The 14,596-nt window shown below is 40.1% G+C and overlaps 1 protein-coding gene across 2 annotated transcripts; it reads left to right on the plus strand.

Moving 5' to 3' along the window:
• Positions 1-635: 635 nt before the first annotated feature.
• On the plus strand, positions 636-8,638 carry rpl9 (ribosomal protein L9). Of its 2 annotated transcripts, XM_052036349.1 has the most exons (8): positions 641-729; positions 2,393-2,439; positions 2,527-2,642; positions 4,345-4,440; positions 4,929-5,061; positions 5,157-5,237; positions 7,143-7,265; positions 8,462-8,638. In XM_052036349.1, the coding sequence occupies exons 2-7, from the start codon at positions 2,394-2,396 to the stop codon at positions 7,247-7,249; spliced, it is 579 nt and encodes a 192-aa protein (XP_051892309.1). In that variant the 5' UTR covers positions 641-729; position 2,393; the 3' UTR covers positions 7,250-7,265; positions 8,462-8,638. The 2 variants fall into 2 exon arrangements, with proteins under 2 accessions (XP_051892300.1, XP_051892309.1); XM_052036340.1 differs by lacking the exon at positions 7,143-7,265 and having other exon boundaries at positions 636-729.
• The last annotated feature ends 5,958 nt before the right edge of the window (positions 8,639-14,596 follow it).

Below are 14,596 nucleotides of genomic sequence, written 5' to 3' on the forward strand. Positions count from 1 at the left end.
TTGGTGAGGCCGCACTTGGAGTACTGCCTACAGTTTTGGTCACCCTGTTATAAGAAAGACGCGGTTGATCTGGAAAGAGTGCAGAAAAGATTTCCGAGGATGTTGAGGGCCTAGAGTTACGAAGACTTAGAGGGCCTGAGTTATAGGGAGAAGTTGGCCAGGCTAGGTCTTTATTCTTAGGAATGTAGGAGAATGAGGGGTGATCTTATAGAAGTGTTTAAAATTATGAGAGGCATCGATAAAGTGGATGGTAACAGCCTTTTCCCCAGGGTAGGGGAGTCCAAAACCAGAGGGTGGGCTGAAGGGCCTGTACCCATGCTGTATTGCTCTGTGACTCTATGCTCTATGACTCTACGTGTTCGGTGCTCATGATATGATCTCCACCCAATCACAAATCACGGAATTGATGGAAATACTCTGGATGTCAGACAGTATCTGGTAAAACAGTGGGACTTTGACAACATTCTTGCTATAAGCTATGGATCTGGTTTAGAGTTCCCCTGTGTCTGTGGATGGCGGCAGCAGCCGCCTTTCCTTTTCCTGCTGCAGGTTTCCAGCATCTGCAGTGTTTTGGTGCGGGACCACTTCAGGTCAATCACCTGCTCTCTGAAGCTGTCCATCTGCGGAGCCGCATGGCGTTCTGCGCGATGACGTCACGGTGACGCAGAACGTCGCCCTACAACGGCGGGCGGAAGGGGACGTGATTTCTTTTTCTCCATCTTCGGCGAGGTGAGGGAGCGGGTGGTGGGGGCGGGCGGAGGGAATCGGCTTTCATCGGCCGTGTCCCGCGGTCTGCCGGCCCGGGAGCGGCACCGACGGGCAGCGGGTAGTCTTGTGCAGCGGGGCAGGCCGATATTGCCAGGGTGGTGTCCTCCGATGGGCGTCGATTCTGCGTGTTTTGTGGGGGCAGCGGCGGAGTCCTGCGCTGCAGCCCGGGCAGTCGGCCTGCCGAAACTGTCGGTCACCCGGGAGGCCTGGGCTGTGCCGGTGTCCACCCATGAACTGCCCTGGGAGCTGCGCCGTGCTCTGCCGGCTGGAAAGGCGAAGGTGCAAAGTGTCCACTGCAAGTGGCCCAGGCGCCTTCCTCTACGGCCGTAGTCCTGGCAAAGTTTGTTCACCGTGTCTGGGATCTGAACCTTTCAAAAGTTCCCAATGACACCACTCAAATCTGCTTTTAAGTAGACTTGAGGTGGGATATAATTAAGCCTAAAATGATGGACCTTTAAGGTTTTACTATGCCGAAAGACCTTGTTACGATCACATACCGGCCCATTGATTGGTGTATTCTAATCAATGAAATATTTTTGAAGGGTTGTCCACTGTGGTAGCCTATTTTTTTGGAACAGCATAGCCCTGTTAACAGGAATTGATTATGCCCAGGTATTTTAGAGGTAATATTTGAGGGCAAACACTCTTGCTTTTCCATTAGGGTTGTTGATGTTTAGCTCTTGAGGTTGGATGAGTTTTCAGTGCAAAGATCTGTCTGAAAAATTTGGGTTAATGTTTCAAATATTGAAGTACTAGATTATTGTTTGTGCCTTCTTTCAGATCAGACATTAAACTGAGGTATCTGACTGCCCTTTTGGGTGGATATAAAAGATTCTGTGACAAAATTTTGAAGAAAAGCTTTCTAGTATCTTATTGTATGGCATGCTAAAATGAGCTTTGTAGCGTTGATTTTTATTTAGGACCTTTATATAAAATAATGGTTTTTCCTACACTAAAACTGAAATTTTACTTTAATAAAACTTTAGCAGCTCTGAAGTGCCGTGTTTCATCCTGAGGAATTGAAGGATTAAATATCAGTGGAAGTCTTGATTTAATATTTGATCTAAATTGTGGTAGTTCTGAAAAATGCAGCACACTGAATTGGAAGCAGGCATAGGCTATTTGGCTCCTTGAAGCCACTCTGTTATTCCTTAAGACCTGATTGTAACCTCAACACCATATTCTTGCCTATTCCCAGTAATTTTTCACCCCATTGTTTATCAAGATCTCTCCAACTCTCTTAAGATAGCAAAGACTTGTTCCACCACTCTTAAGAAAGAGCTCCAAAGACTTGCAGCCTCGGAGGAAAAACCTTTGCCTTTTCTGTCTTAAAAGGGCAATTTCTTTGAAACAATAATACCTCCCCCCTCGACCTACGAGTTGTAGATTCTCCCATAAGAGAAAATATCCTTTCTTAATCCACCCTGCCAAAATCCCTTGGAATCATGTTTTCAGCTATTTGTTTTCAGCTATTTATTTTCATCTCCCAGATGCACATTCATATTAAAAGGACTAAAATACATAAAATATGCTTTTCAATGTGTTGGCTACATTTAGCTATTTTTGAGTTTACTGTGCAAGTTTTTTTTATTTCTTAAACCAAGCTTTGCTTTTTTCCCCCCAGAATGAAGACCATTCTCAGCAACCAGATTGTTGATATCCCTGACAATGGTACAGTTACTTTCATTTAAAATTTTGTTAAAGTTTATATAATGACCAACTTTATTTTGAAAGTAACTGGCATTATCTTGTTTGTAGTTGACGTGTCTTTGAAAGGCCGTACAGTCATTGTAAAGGGGCCCCGTGGAAAATTACGAAGGGAATTTAATCACATCAATTTGGAGCTTAGCCTTCTTGGTGCCAAGAAAAAGAAGGTAAGAAGTTTGCCTTTCCCTTAAATATTTTAATGGAAGCATTGAATAGAATATATCAATCAGTGGTTACTCAGGATCATCTTTATTCATTGCCTGAGCAAACAGATTATTGGTTCAAGACTCTTTTCTAAGCCAAGGTTTGAGCATGTAACCTTCAAGGACATTCAGTGCTGACTTGGGCTGCTCAAACCTTCAGACAACTTTAAATCCCTGTTCATATTGTGTTCCATAAAGAGATTTATAAATTGAGTGGCATAGATAGGATTATCTTTTTTCCCAGGGCAGGGGAGTCTTGCCTGTAGTTGACTGTACTTTTTTATGTAAAGAAAACGTGAAGGAATGTCTTAATATATACATTTAATTTGTTTTCTTTTAAACCTATGCTGAATTGATGAGACTGTGAATGGATGGAAAATGAAGCTGTACTATTAAGAATGTTAGTAGGAAACTGAAGTGTGCGAATGCAATGTTGAGGCAAAGGAGTAAAAAAAGAGCAAAGCAAGTCTGGATGTATGTAAAGAACTGGAGGTTGAGTGGTGATGTGAAGGAGCTTCCTGATTTGGAGAAGGACCAAGGACTTCCCTCGTTTTTGTTTTAAAATGGGTGCACCCACAAGTTACACTTTCAATTCACTATATATTTGGGTAGATGATAAAAGTAGAACTGGTCTGGCATGAGCAGAAACATTGTTTTATAATAGTAGGTTTACTTTGGCTTTTCTTTTTGTTTAAAGATTCAAGGTGGCCTAGGTAAAGCACTCCTGTGGATAAATATATTTGGGAAATTGAATTTTATCTTGGGTGAATGATGCTTATAATCATCTTTGTTACTCACTTTTCTTTTGACGGAAGAACATGTTTATAAATGTGAAGTTGTCTGTACAAGAATATTTTCTTTCATAAAATATTCCTGACTGATGGCTTGGTCCTTTCAGAATCCTTTTTTTGAACAGTAAGATCATTTTTGGCCAGACCTATTTAAAATTGGTAACATTGAGCAGAATAAAATTCAGTCCTATATTTGCATTCCTGGAGCCCTGCCTTTTATGTTTATTGCTTGTTTTATTTTGATGTCTTGCATCAATATCAATCTAGTCAAATTCGATATTGAAAGAAACAACATTTTCCCTGTAATCTTCCATCCACCAAATGTTTTCAGTGCTGAAAACTTCCACTTAATTTTTTTTTGTTGGGGGTGGGGGGGTGTTGAAGTACTAACCTCTTACTGCTAGGTCTGCTGTTCTAGAATTTAAGTATTTAGATTATTCACCTTAACTACCTTAATGCGTATTGATCTTCATGTTGCCAATAGCTAAAGCACAAGTCTTCAGTATTTCTGAAACTTTTAGCTCAATGGAATCTATTTCTGTGGTGCAATTTTATTATCTGGACTGTACTGTAGAAAAACATTAAGACTAATTTGTGCTGATAGTCTACATTGCTATTACAGTGATGGAACATTCTTAACATTTGATGCATTTATAAACAAATTGATCAATACATCTGAAACTCTTAATAGATTTATTACCTGGTATTTGCTCCAAAATGTGGTGTTCACATTACTAAAACTTAACGCCCTAAAGTCCATTAATTTTAGTCATTGTGTATAGTCATATTAAGGCAGTGTAGTATACCATTTTGAAAATCAGTAACATTTATAATGTATTTATTATGTAAATAATATGATTGGTTCTATTTCTAAGCTTCGAGTTGACAAATGGTGGGGTAACAGGAAGGAGTTGGCAACAGTGCGGACAATCTGCAGTCATGTCCAGAACATGATCAAGGGTGTCACAGTAGTAAGTAATCGATTAGAAATGAGTGAGCTTCCTCTTGTGCTGAGTTTGATTCCTTTCTAGTGTACAATTACCTGGACGTTAAGAGTTCTCTTACTGCCCCTGCCACTGATGAAGTGATTTTATTTTTTACTATCAACCTTGTTGGCATAGTTGGCTAAAACCAATGAATTACCTGTGTACTTCCAGCAACAGTTAATGGTTGTAACTTAACACAGCTAATGTTTATGGATAAATCTATTTTAAAAAATGTATTACTCTTGATGTTTCTTATTCTATCTGTGATTCTCCTACTTCCATAATCATCTGTCCTACGTGAAACATGGTGCATGTGGCTATGCTGAATAATTGTTGCTTGATTGATAATCCATTAAATTTTGATGTACAGTTTTGGTTAGCATGTCTAATTGCAAGCCATTTCATTCTATCACTAGCTTCAAATTTATAAAATATACAATACATTTAATTTTCATCCAATTTTCCAAAATTAGGGTTTCCGTTATAAGATGAGATCTGTGTATGCTCATTTCCCTATCAATGTGGTTGTTCAAGAGGCAGGATCTCTGGTAGAGATCCGTAACTTCTTGGGAGAGAAGTATATTCGTAGAGTCCGTATGAAGCCAGGTGAGTGCAACAGCATTTTAAATTTCTGCAAATATTTTTAAGGGGATAGTGTTTTATTGCAACTGCATTCGTTGTTCTTTTTTTTCTTGCATCAGGTGTCTCGTGTATTGTTTCCCAGGCCCAGAAAGATGAGCTCGTTCTTGAGGGAAATGACATTGAATTGGTGTCAAACTCAGGTTTGTATGGGGTGCAGTTGGCTTGGGCTATCTGACTCTTGAGTAGAATTGAATATATCGCTCTAATTTGTACAACCATATTTTATAAGCTACATCTTGCAAGACCTGCACAATATGTGCTTAATTTTTTATGGAAGTCTATAACACTGAGAATTTATATATAAGTGTACTTAAATCAAGTGATAACTTGTGTTTTAACTCTGCTAGATTTGTAGTTTTGTTATCAAATGGTAATTGTTTGTCAAGCTTTACAGTTAATATTCAGAATCTTAAAGCTGGAAAAATATTTTGGCCCTATGTACCTGATCCTTCTCCATCTTGTTATTTTCAGACTTTTTCTGACTTAAATGCTGGTATAGCTTCAAAAATATACTTCATGACAATTGGTTGGTACAAGTGTCATCCTTGGTTTATAGGCAGCCAGCAGTGAATTTGGTTCTCTAGAAGGAATCTGTTGATCCAAATTTACATTTCCAACTGCCCTTTTTCTGTGAACGTTTATTTTGTTTTCGTTCTCTGCCATCGTAATCTTTAGAAAGAGAGCTCCACTTTGTTAGATTTGATGAATGTCTATCCATCAGTTTGAAAGAAATGCATTGTAATCTTGTGCCGATGGGAGAACTCTTGCTGGTGGATTCTATTTATTTCCAAGCTCGTATTATTTTTACTGAGCATATCCCAGTCTTGAATTATGCAGAATGTTATTCTTTGGATATTTCTTAATAGATTTCTTGATCATATGATTATCTTTCTTTAAAAAAATAATAAATGCTATCTTTTGTCCACTCAGGTGACATAATTGCATGTTTTGATGCATTCTAGTCATACCTCTAGAATTTAGTAAATACAGTTTCGATGCATCTGCAACTTGCATTGTTACTTTCTAGAACACCTGTGGAACTGAACCTTTATAGATTTAAGAGTGATTTTTTTTTTTCCCCCCCTGTATACTCTGCAGCTGAAGTTTGTTGAAACTACTTTTAGAACCAATAACTTTGTCACTGGAATGTCCTGGATTTTGACTGCCTGTACCACTTAGATCATGACTTTAGTGAAGCTTTATAGTGGTCTGAACAGTTGCAGTAGTCTCCTGTCTGGTCTTCGGCTACTTCAGGAGTTCCAACAAATTGGTTTGAATATGAATCATTCTCCTTTACAGATTTTGTGATTTCTTTAATTATATCAATCATGATTTTAGTTTAGGTCGTTCTCTGGGGAATTGCTAAGTTCTTTAATTGCTGTATTTCCCCAAATTGAGTGTGCAAGGTGGCACTCCTGAGAGTTGGATGTTTCTTCAAGAATTTAAACATGAAGTGTAACAATTTTGCATTACCCAGAGAAACAAATTTAATGCTTTCCCTCCTCTTCCCCTTGCACCCCAAACACTGTCCATTAGAATATCAGTGCCTGGCATAGTTTCTCTTAATGCAGCATCATTTTTGTGTGATTTGCTTTCCCTGCCATTTGCATTAGACAGCAAATTCCATTGGGTTTTGTTAATGGGATTCTTGAGTTGATGGAAATGGCAATGATCAGTTTAGTTCTATCTTCCTCCTTCCCCAGCCCTCTGAATGATGCTGGATTTTGAATGTCTGAAGTAATGTGCCAAAATTTTACTATGTGAATGTTCTCTTGCTCTTTTCTGAGTATTCGATTATCAGCAAAATTGTGAAAATCTTAATTTGATTTTAATTTTGCTTTTTCAACTGAATTAATTTTAGAACTGCTTTTATTAGCTCAACCCTTAGGTTACTGGTTACTATATAACCACATTTATTGATAACCTAAGAGTTATGTGCTGCTGCAATATGATTTGATATGCTGCCTTTAGTTTCCCTTTTGGCTCCTAAATGCATGATGCCTCTTTTTTTGTTAATTTTCCTGCATGAATTATTTATCTTCTAGCTGCCCTGATTCAACAGGCAACAACAGTCAAAAACAAGGATATTCGAAAGTTCTTGGATGGTATTTACGTCTCTGAGAAGGGTGCAGTTGTTGAGACTTCAGCTTAGACATAATGGATTAAAGGTTAGAAAGTGTCTTGTGTCTTCTCCATTGGAGCAGGCATGCAGAGGGTTTGTATGAAGCAGCTGCCACAGCTAAACCTCATGTGCGTATGTTGCTGAGATTTTTGTTCTAGAAGTCATTGTGAAATAACAAATCTTTGAAATTCAGTTTTTTAAAGAAATGATGCCAGAGGGTGGATGGTAGTAAAAGTGCTTAATGAATTCTGGTCCTCTCAGGGCTGCGTACAGACTTCATTAGCAGTAATTGTGCAGCACAGATACTAATGTGGAATCTTGAGGGTAATTGCTGCCTTGGAAAATTATAACTTGCCAAAATGATTATTTATAAACTACAGTTAAATGAAGTTTATTAGGATTTCTTCTGCTTTTATTTTGAATGATCAAGGCTTTAGGTAAGTTCCATGGATTCTTGCTGCCTTTACGCCAAGCCAATATGGAACATTTTAGTGTGAAGAATGTCCCCAGGGAAGATTGACTATTTAAAATTTAATTTGTTTCTTATTACAAATAGTTCAATGGGGTAAATAGAAAATTAAAAACAAGGTTAGGCCATTCGGCCCTTTAAGTTTGCTCTGCCATTCAGTATCATTGTGGCTGATTATCAATCTCATACCAGATTTTTGTTTCCCCTTTCACCATAGCCTTTGATACTATTTGGTCTTTGAAAATTATCCATCTTAAGTACAGTCAGTGACGTGGCCTAAAGATTTCTGTGCTAGTAAATTCCACATATTCACTGCCTTCTGAAGAATCTTGATTTACTGTTTAATGCTTAAGGCCTTTCTCGTCACCAAAAGCCATGACACCAGAAAATTGTTGTCGGCTATGACATTGTTAGGGAGTTTTGTGATGAAATGATGTTGTATCCTAGACCAATGTTGTCCTCGTCTTTACAAATCATTTGTCTGCTTGCAAATGTCAATTGTGGCAAAAAAGCATCTTATGCCAAACTTTGTGATCTTTCAATTTGTCATAGAGTGCACTTTAAAGCTTCTAGTGAAATAATGAGGGGGAATAAAGTGGTGTAAATGATCAATGGGAAAAGTTGAGTGTTGGTGCTGAATGTTACACATCTAACCTTTGAAATGTGACAATGTAGAGTGCACCCGTTCATTGTAATTAGCTACTTTTAAAGATGGGTGTGGTTGAAATTAGTTAAATTATTACACCACAGTGATGTCTGTTTTTTGTTCTTAGCTGCTCTCATTCAACAAGCAACAACAGTGAAGAAGAAGGATATTCGTAAATTCCTGGATGGCATCTATGTGAGCGACAAGGGGACAGTTGTGGCACAGAGTGGAGAATAACACTTGATACTTGAGAATCTGTAAAAACACGGGCTGATTACAGGCATTAAATTAATTTTTAATGGCTCAGGATTGTCTTGTTGCTTTTTTTTGTATTTGCAGATCTTTAAATCTGTGACTGTTTACTTAGCCAGAATATTATTATTGCCTGTATGAATTGAATAACTATAGGACTAAAGCTATTTTAATCCCATGCTAGCATCCCACTGACTTTTCTACATCTCCATTTATTTTCCGGCCAATACACGCCAACTCTCCCAAACTGCTGGTCTAATTTTGAATTGTGTATCCTGCCCTTTTACAACATTGCTCTGAAGTCATTGCCTTTATTTCCAGAGAGAATTTATGATTTTCTTGCCCAAAACCTTCCTCTTAGATTTATCTCTTCCCTGACATCTAAGTTCCTGACTCACTTTCAGAGCAGCTTTCCTTGTGTAGACAAATTCCTTGTTATTTGTGAGGGATGGGGACATGGCGTTCACGTTAGTAACAAAAATTGCAGATAGTGTAAGGCCACTGGCAATGATACTGATTGCAGTGACTTGCCATGGTAAACCCCTTCATGGATATGTCAACTTCTATGTAAATTTCAGCTCATCACTTGTAGTCTCAACTCCAATTTCTCCATTATTATGTCTATTCTTGATCGTGCACTTGGACCACATGATCAATGTGTTAATCCGCTTGTGGCTTTGATTACTGACACTTTATTCAGCCCACTTGCAGTCTGAATTTACGTGGAACCCTGACAGCTCAAAATCTGCTTCCTCGGCCATTTCCCCTTTGCAGTCTTGACATGAATGCTCCTTTCCTGTTGCCCTCCTTTCCAAGAAGGAATGACCTAGCTGATGCTGTCCATTACTGGCTGTTCCCATTCCTAGGATCTTTTACCATGAGATATTTGGTCATGGTACAACTAAAGAGAAGACCCAGACATCTGTATGTGAATAACTGGTTATAAAGTTGTTTCTACCTACAATGGCAAATATTCACATTGGGCAGAAATTTACTGTGAATAGAGATTTAATTGGGTGCTGGAGCAGTGAAAAGGGGAGCTGTTAGCAAAAGCAAATGATAACCTCTGCTGCTGTTGATGTAATGAAAGCTTGTGATTTTTGTGCCGAGTCTGTTGTGGAACTAGTATAGGAAGCTTTGTAAAGGCTGTGGTGAGCTGTTTTTTTTTTGAGATCAGCATTTCTCTGAAGAACTTTATGTTGTGAATGAAATAGGAAGTTGGATAGCATCTGTGGAATGAGAAATGGAGTTATTTTAGATCAAAAACCCTTCATCAGTTGTAGGCTTCTGATGAAATGTCTTCAAGTGAAACAATTATTCTTATTTTCTTTTCAAAGATGCTGCCTGATCTTTCATCAAAACTCTACAACTGACAAAGGGTCTTTGTCCTGAAACATTAACTTTGTTTTTCCTTCCACAGATGTTACTTGAGTGGTTCCAGCGTTTGCCTTTTTATTTCAGATTTACATTAACTGCATTTTCCATTAAGTTTCCTAGTTAATGAGCTCAGAATACTAACAGGGGTGTTTTTAAAACAAAGGTAGGCAATGTTCAACAGATTGGGCTTTGTTAGTGGAGAGAGAAAAATGGCTGATATAGATGGATGACCTGCAGTAGAATTGGCTGGTTCTCATTTTAAAAAAAAACAAAGTTGAGTTGTAGAATTGGATAGAGTCTAGAAGGCTGCAATGTGCCCAAATGGAAGCTGTTCCTCAAGCTTGCATTGGGCTCTGTTACAATACTGTAGAAGGCCACAGCTGTAGAATGGCTTGGAGAACTTAAGTGATATGCACCTGGAATCTGAGGGTCCCCTGTGAACTGAATGCAGGTACAGCACAAAGCAGTCCCCCACCCACCCACCCCCTAATCTGTGTTTCGCCAATGCAGAGGATATGACATTGTGTGCAGTGGAAGTGCAAGAATGGGGAAAGAGTAAACAAGTTGAAGAGAAGGTGGGAGAGAGGATATGGGGAATATGTCAGGATGAGGCTGGGTTGTCATGCTGATCTCAAGTGCAAGTGAATTTCTGCTTCACCTAGGAGCACTATTTGGATCTTTGGATGATGGGAAGGAAAGGGGTAATGGGGTGGGTGTTGCATCCCCTACAGTCGCATAGTAAAGTGCTGTGAGGAGGGAAGTAGCTGGTGAACATGAAAGAGCAGAGTAGGGAGTGCAAAGGGATCAAGGAGAGGTATTTGATCTGAAATGGGTTATTTCACGGATCCTACCTGATCTGCTGAATATTTCCAGTGTTTCCTGATTTTGTTATAACTGCAGTTCTGGTTTAATCATACATTTCTCATTCGCAGTACCTCTCGCTATACCATGACTGCCATAATTCCTGATTGCACTACTTCAATGGTGTTTGAAATCTGGTGCTTTGCAGTTAATCTTCCTTTGTTTCAACTTGTATTGGAGGTAAACATATTTCCTTGTAGTAAAAATTACTTTTCAGCCTCTCTCAACGCTTTGTTAATTTTTAGGATATGTAATTAGAACCATAGAAAAACTACAGCACAGAAAACAGGCCATTCGGCCCTTCTAGTCTGCCAAAACATTCGGCTAGTCCCATTTACCTGCCTCCAGACCTCTCTCGTCCATGTATCTATACAATTTACTCTTAAAAGTTAAAAGTGAGCCCGCATTTACCACATCAGATGGCAGCCCATTCCACACTCCCACCACTCTGAGTGAAGAAGTTCCCCCTAAACCTTTTCCCTTTCACCCTAAAGCCATGTCCTCTCATACTTATCTCTCCTAATCTAGGTGGAAAGAGCCTACTTGCATTGACCCTGTCTATGCCCCTCATCATTTTATAAACCTCTATCATATCTCCCCTCATTCTTCTCCGCTCCAAGGAATAAAGTCCTAACGTAATCAATCTTTCCTTATAACTCAACTCTTGAAGACCCGGCAACATTCTTGTAAATCTCTGCACTCTTTCAATCTTACTGACATCCTTCCTGTAGTTCGGCGACCAGAACTGCACACAATATTCTAATTTGGTCTCACCAATGACTTATACAATTTCACCAAAACATTCCAACTCCTATACTCAATACTTTGATTTATAAATGCCAGGATGCCAAAAGCCTTTTTTTTTACAACCCTGTCTACCTGTGACTCTCAAGGAATTATGTATCTGAACTCCCAGATCCCTTTGTTCCTCCGCACTCCTCAGTGTCCTACCATTTACTGTGTATGTCCTCCCTTGATTTGTCCTTCCAAAATGCAACACCTCACACTTGTCTGCCTTAAATTCCATCTGCCATTTTCTGGACCATTTTTCCATTTGGTCCAGATCCCTCTGCAAGCTTTGAAAGCCTTCCTCACTGTCCACTACACCTCCAATCTTAGTGTCATCTGCAAACTTAGTAATCCAATTTACCACATTATCGTCTAGAGCATTGATATATACAACAAACAACAATGGCCCCAACACAGATCCCTGAGGCACAGGCCTCCAATCTGAGAAACAACCATCCACAACCACTCTGTCTTCTCCCACTCAGCCAATTTCGAATCCAGTTTACAACCTTTCCATGGATACCCATTGACTGAACTTTCTGAACTAATCTCCCATGTGGGACCTTGTCAAAGGCCTTACTAAAGTCCATGTAGACAACATCCACAGCCTTACCTTCATCTACTTTCTTAGTGACCTCCTCAAAAAAAACTCCACAAGATTCGTTACACACGATCTACCACACACAAAGCCATGCTGACTATCCTTAATCAACCCTTGGCTGTCCAAATACTTATATGTCCTATCTCTCACAACACCTTCCAATAATTTACCCACTACTGATGTCAGGCTCACTGGCCTGTAATTACCCGGTTTACTCTTTGAGCCTTTCTTAAACAATGGAACAACATGAGCTATCCTCCAGTCCTCTGGCACCACACCCGTGGCTAAGGACACTTTAAATATATCTGCCAGGGCCCCTGCAATTTCTACACTAGTCTCTCTCAAGGTCTGAGGAAATATCTTGTCAGGCCCTGGGGATTTATCTACCTTTATTCGCTGTAAAGCATTAAGTACCTCCTTTTTAATCTCTATATGTTCCATGACACTAGTGCTTGTTTCCCTTCCTTCCATATCCACGATGCCAGTTTCCTGAGTAAATACTGATGCAAAAAAACTGTTTAAGACCTGCCCCATCTCCTGAGGCTCCACGACCACTCTGATCTTCTAGGGGACCAATTCTGTCTCTTACTATCCTTTTGCTCTTAATATACCTGTAGAAACCCTTTGGGTTTACCTTCACATTATCTGCCAAAGCAGCCTCATGTCTTTTTGCCTTCCTGATTTCCTTTTGTAGTATTTTCTTACATTTCCTATACTCTTCAAGTACCTCATCTGTTCCTAGTTGCCTATACCTGCTATATACCTCTCTCTTTTTCTTAACCAGCTCACCAATATCCCTTGAAAACCCTTGAACTTTGCCTTTAATCCTGACAGGAACATACAAACTCTGCACTCTCAAAATTTCGTCTTTGAAGGCTTTCCATTTAGTGAGCACATCCTTGCCAGAAAATAACTTACCCCAATCCACCCTACCTAGATCCTTTCTCATTTCCACAAAATTGGCCTTTCTCCAATTTAGAATCTCCACTCGAGGACCAGACCTATCCTTATCCATAATTATCTTGAAACTAATTGCATTATGGTCACTGGACCCAAAATGCTCACCTACATATACTTCTGTCATCCGACCTCCCTGGTTCCCTAATAGGAGATCAAGTATTGCATTCTCTCTCATTGGTACCTCTATATATTGATTTAGAAAACTTTCCTGAACACATTTGACAAATTCCAAGCCATTCAACTCTTTCGCAGTGTGGGAGTCCCAGTCAATATGTGGAAAGTTAAAATCCCCAACTATTACAACTTTCTGTTTCTTACATCGGTCTGCTATCTCCCTACAGATTTGTTCCTCCAATTCTCTCTGACTATTGGGCGGTCCATAATACAACCCTATTAATACAACCCCTTTCCTGTTCCTCAGCTCCACCCATATGGCCTCTGTAGACGAGCTTTCTGGGCTGTCCTGTCTGCGCACAGCCGTGATCTGTTCCCTGACCAGTAATGCCACTCCTCCCCCTTTCATCCCTCTCCCTCTATCACGTCTGAAACAACGGAAGCCTGGAACATTAAGCTGCCAGTCCTGTCCCTCCTGCAACCATGTCTCACTAATAGCAATAACATCGTAATCCCACGTGCCAATCCACGCCCTAAGCTCATCCGCCTTACCTACAATACTCCTTGCATTGAAATAGATGCACCTGAGAACATTACTATCATGTACAAACCTTTGATTTCTGTCCATACCTGCAGACCTCACACGGTCATTTTCCTCCTCACTTTCTTCTCTAACACTCTGGTTCCTGTCCCCCTGCAAATCTAGTTTAAACCCACCGGCGCAGCACTAGCAAACCTACCTGCAAGTATGTTAGTCCCCATCCAGTTCAGGTGTAAACTGTCCCTTCGGAACAGATCCCACCTTCCCTGGAACAAAGTCCAATTATCCAGAAACCTGAAGCCCTCCCTCCTGCACCAACTCCTTAGCCACGTATTTAGCTGCATGATCCTCCTATTTCTAGCCTCACTAGCACGTGGCTCGGGTAGCAATCCTGAGATTGCAACCTTGGAGGTTCTGTCCTTTAACTTTGCACCTAATTCCCTAAACTCTCTTTGCAGGACCTCTTCCTCCTTCCTATCCATGTCATTGGTCCCAACATGGACCACGACATCTGGCTGCTCACCCTCCCTCCTGAGAATATCAAGAACTCGATCTGAGATATCACAGACCCTGGCACCAGGGAGGCAACAGACCATCCGGGATTCTCGAGCTCTCCCACAGAATCTCCTATCTGTCCCCCTAACTATTGAATCCCCTATCACTACCGCTCTCCTCTTTACCCTCCCTCCTATCTGAGATGAGGGTCCCACCTCGGTGCCAGAGATTCAACCACTACAACTTGTCCCTGGTAGGTCGTCCCCACCAGC

The sequence above is a fragment of the Pristis pectinata genome, chromosome 2 (assembly GCF_009764475.1).
Source record: "Pristis pectinata isolate sPriPec2 chromosome 2, sPriPec2.1.pri, whole genome shotgun sequence".
Lineage (NCBI taxonomy): Eukaryota > Metazoa > Chordata > Chondrichthyes > Rhinopristiformes > Pristidae > Pristis > Pristis pectinata.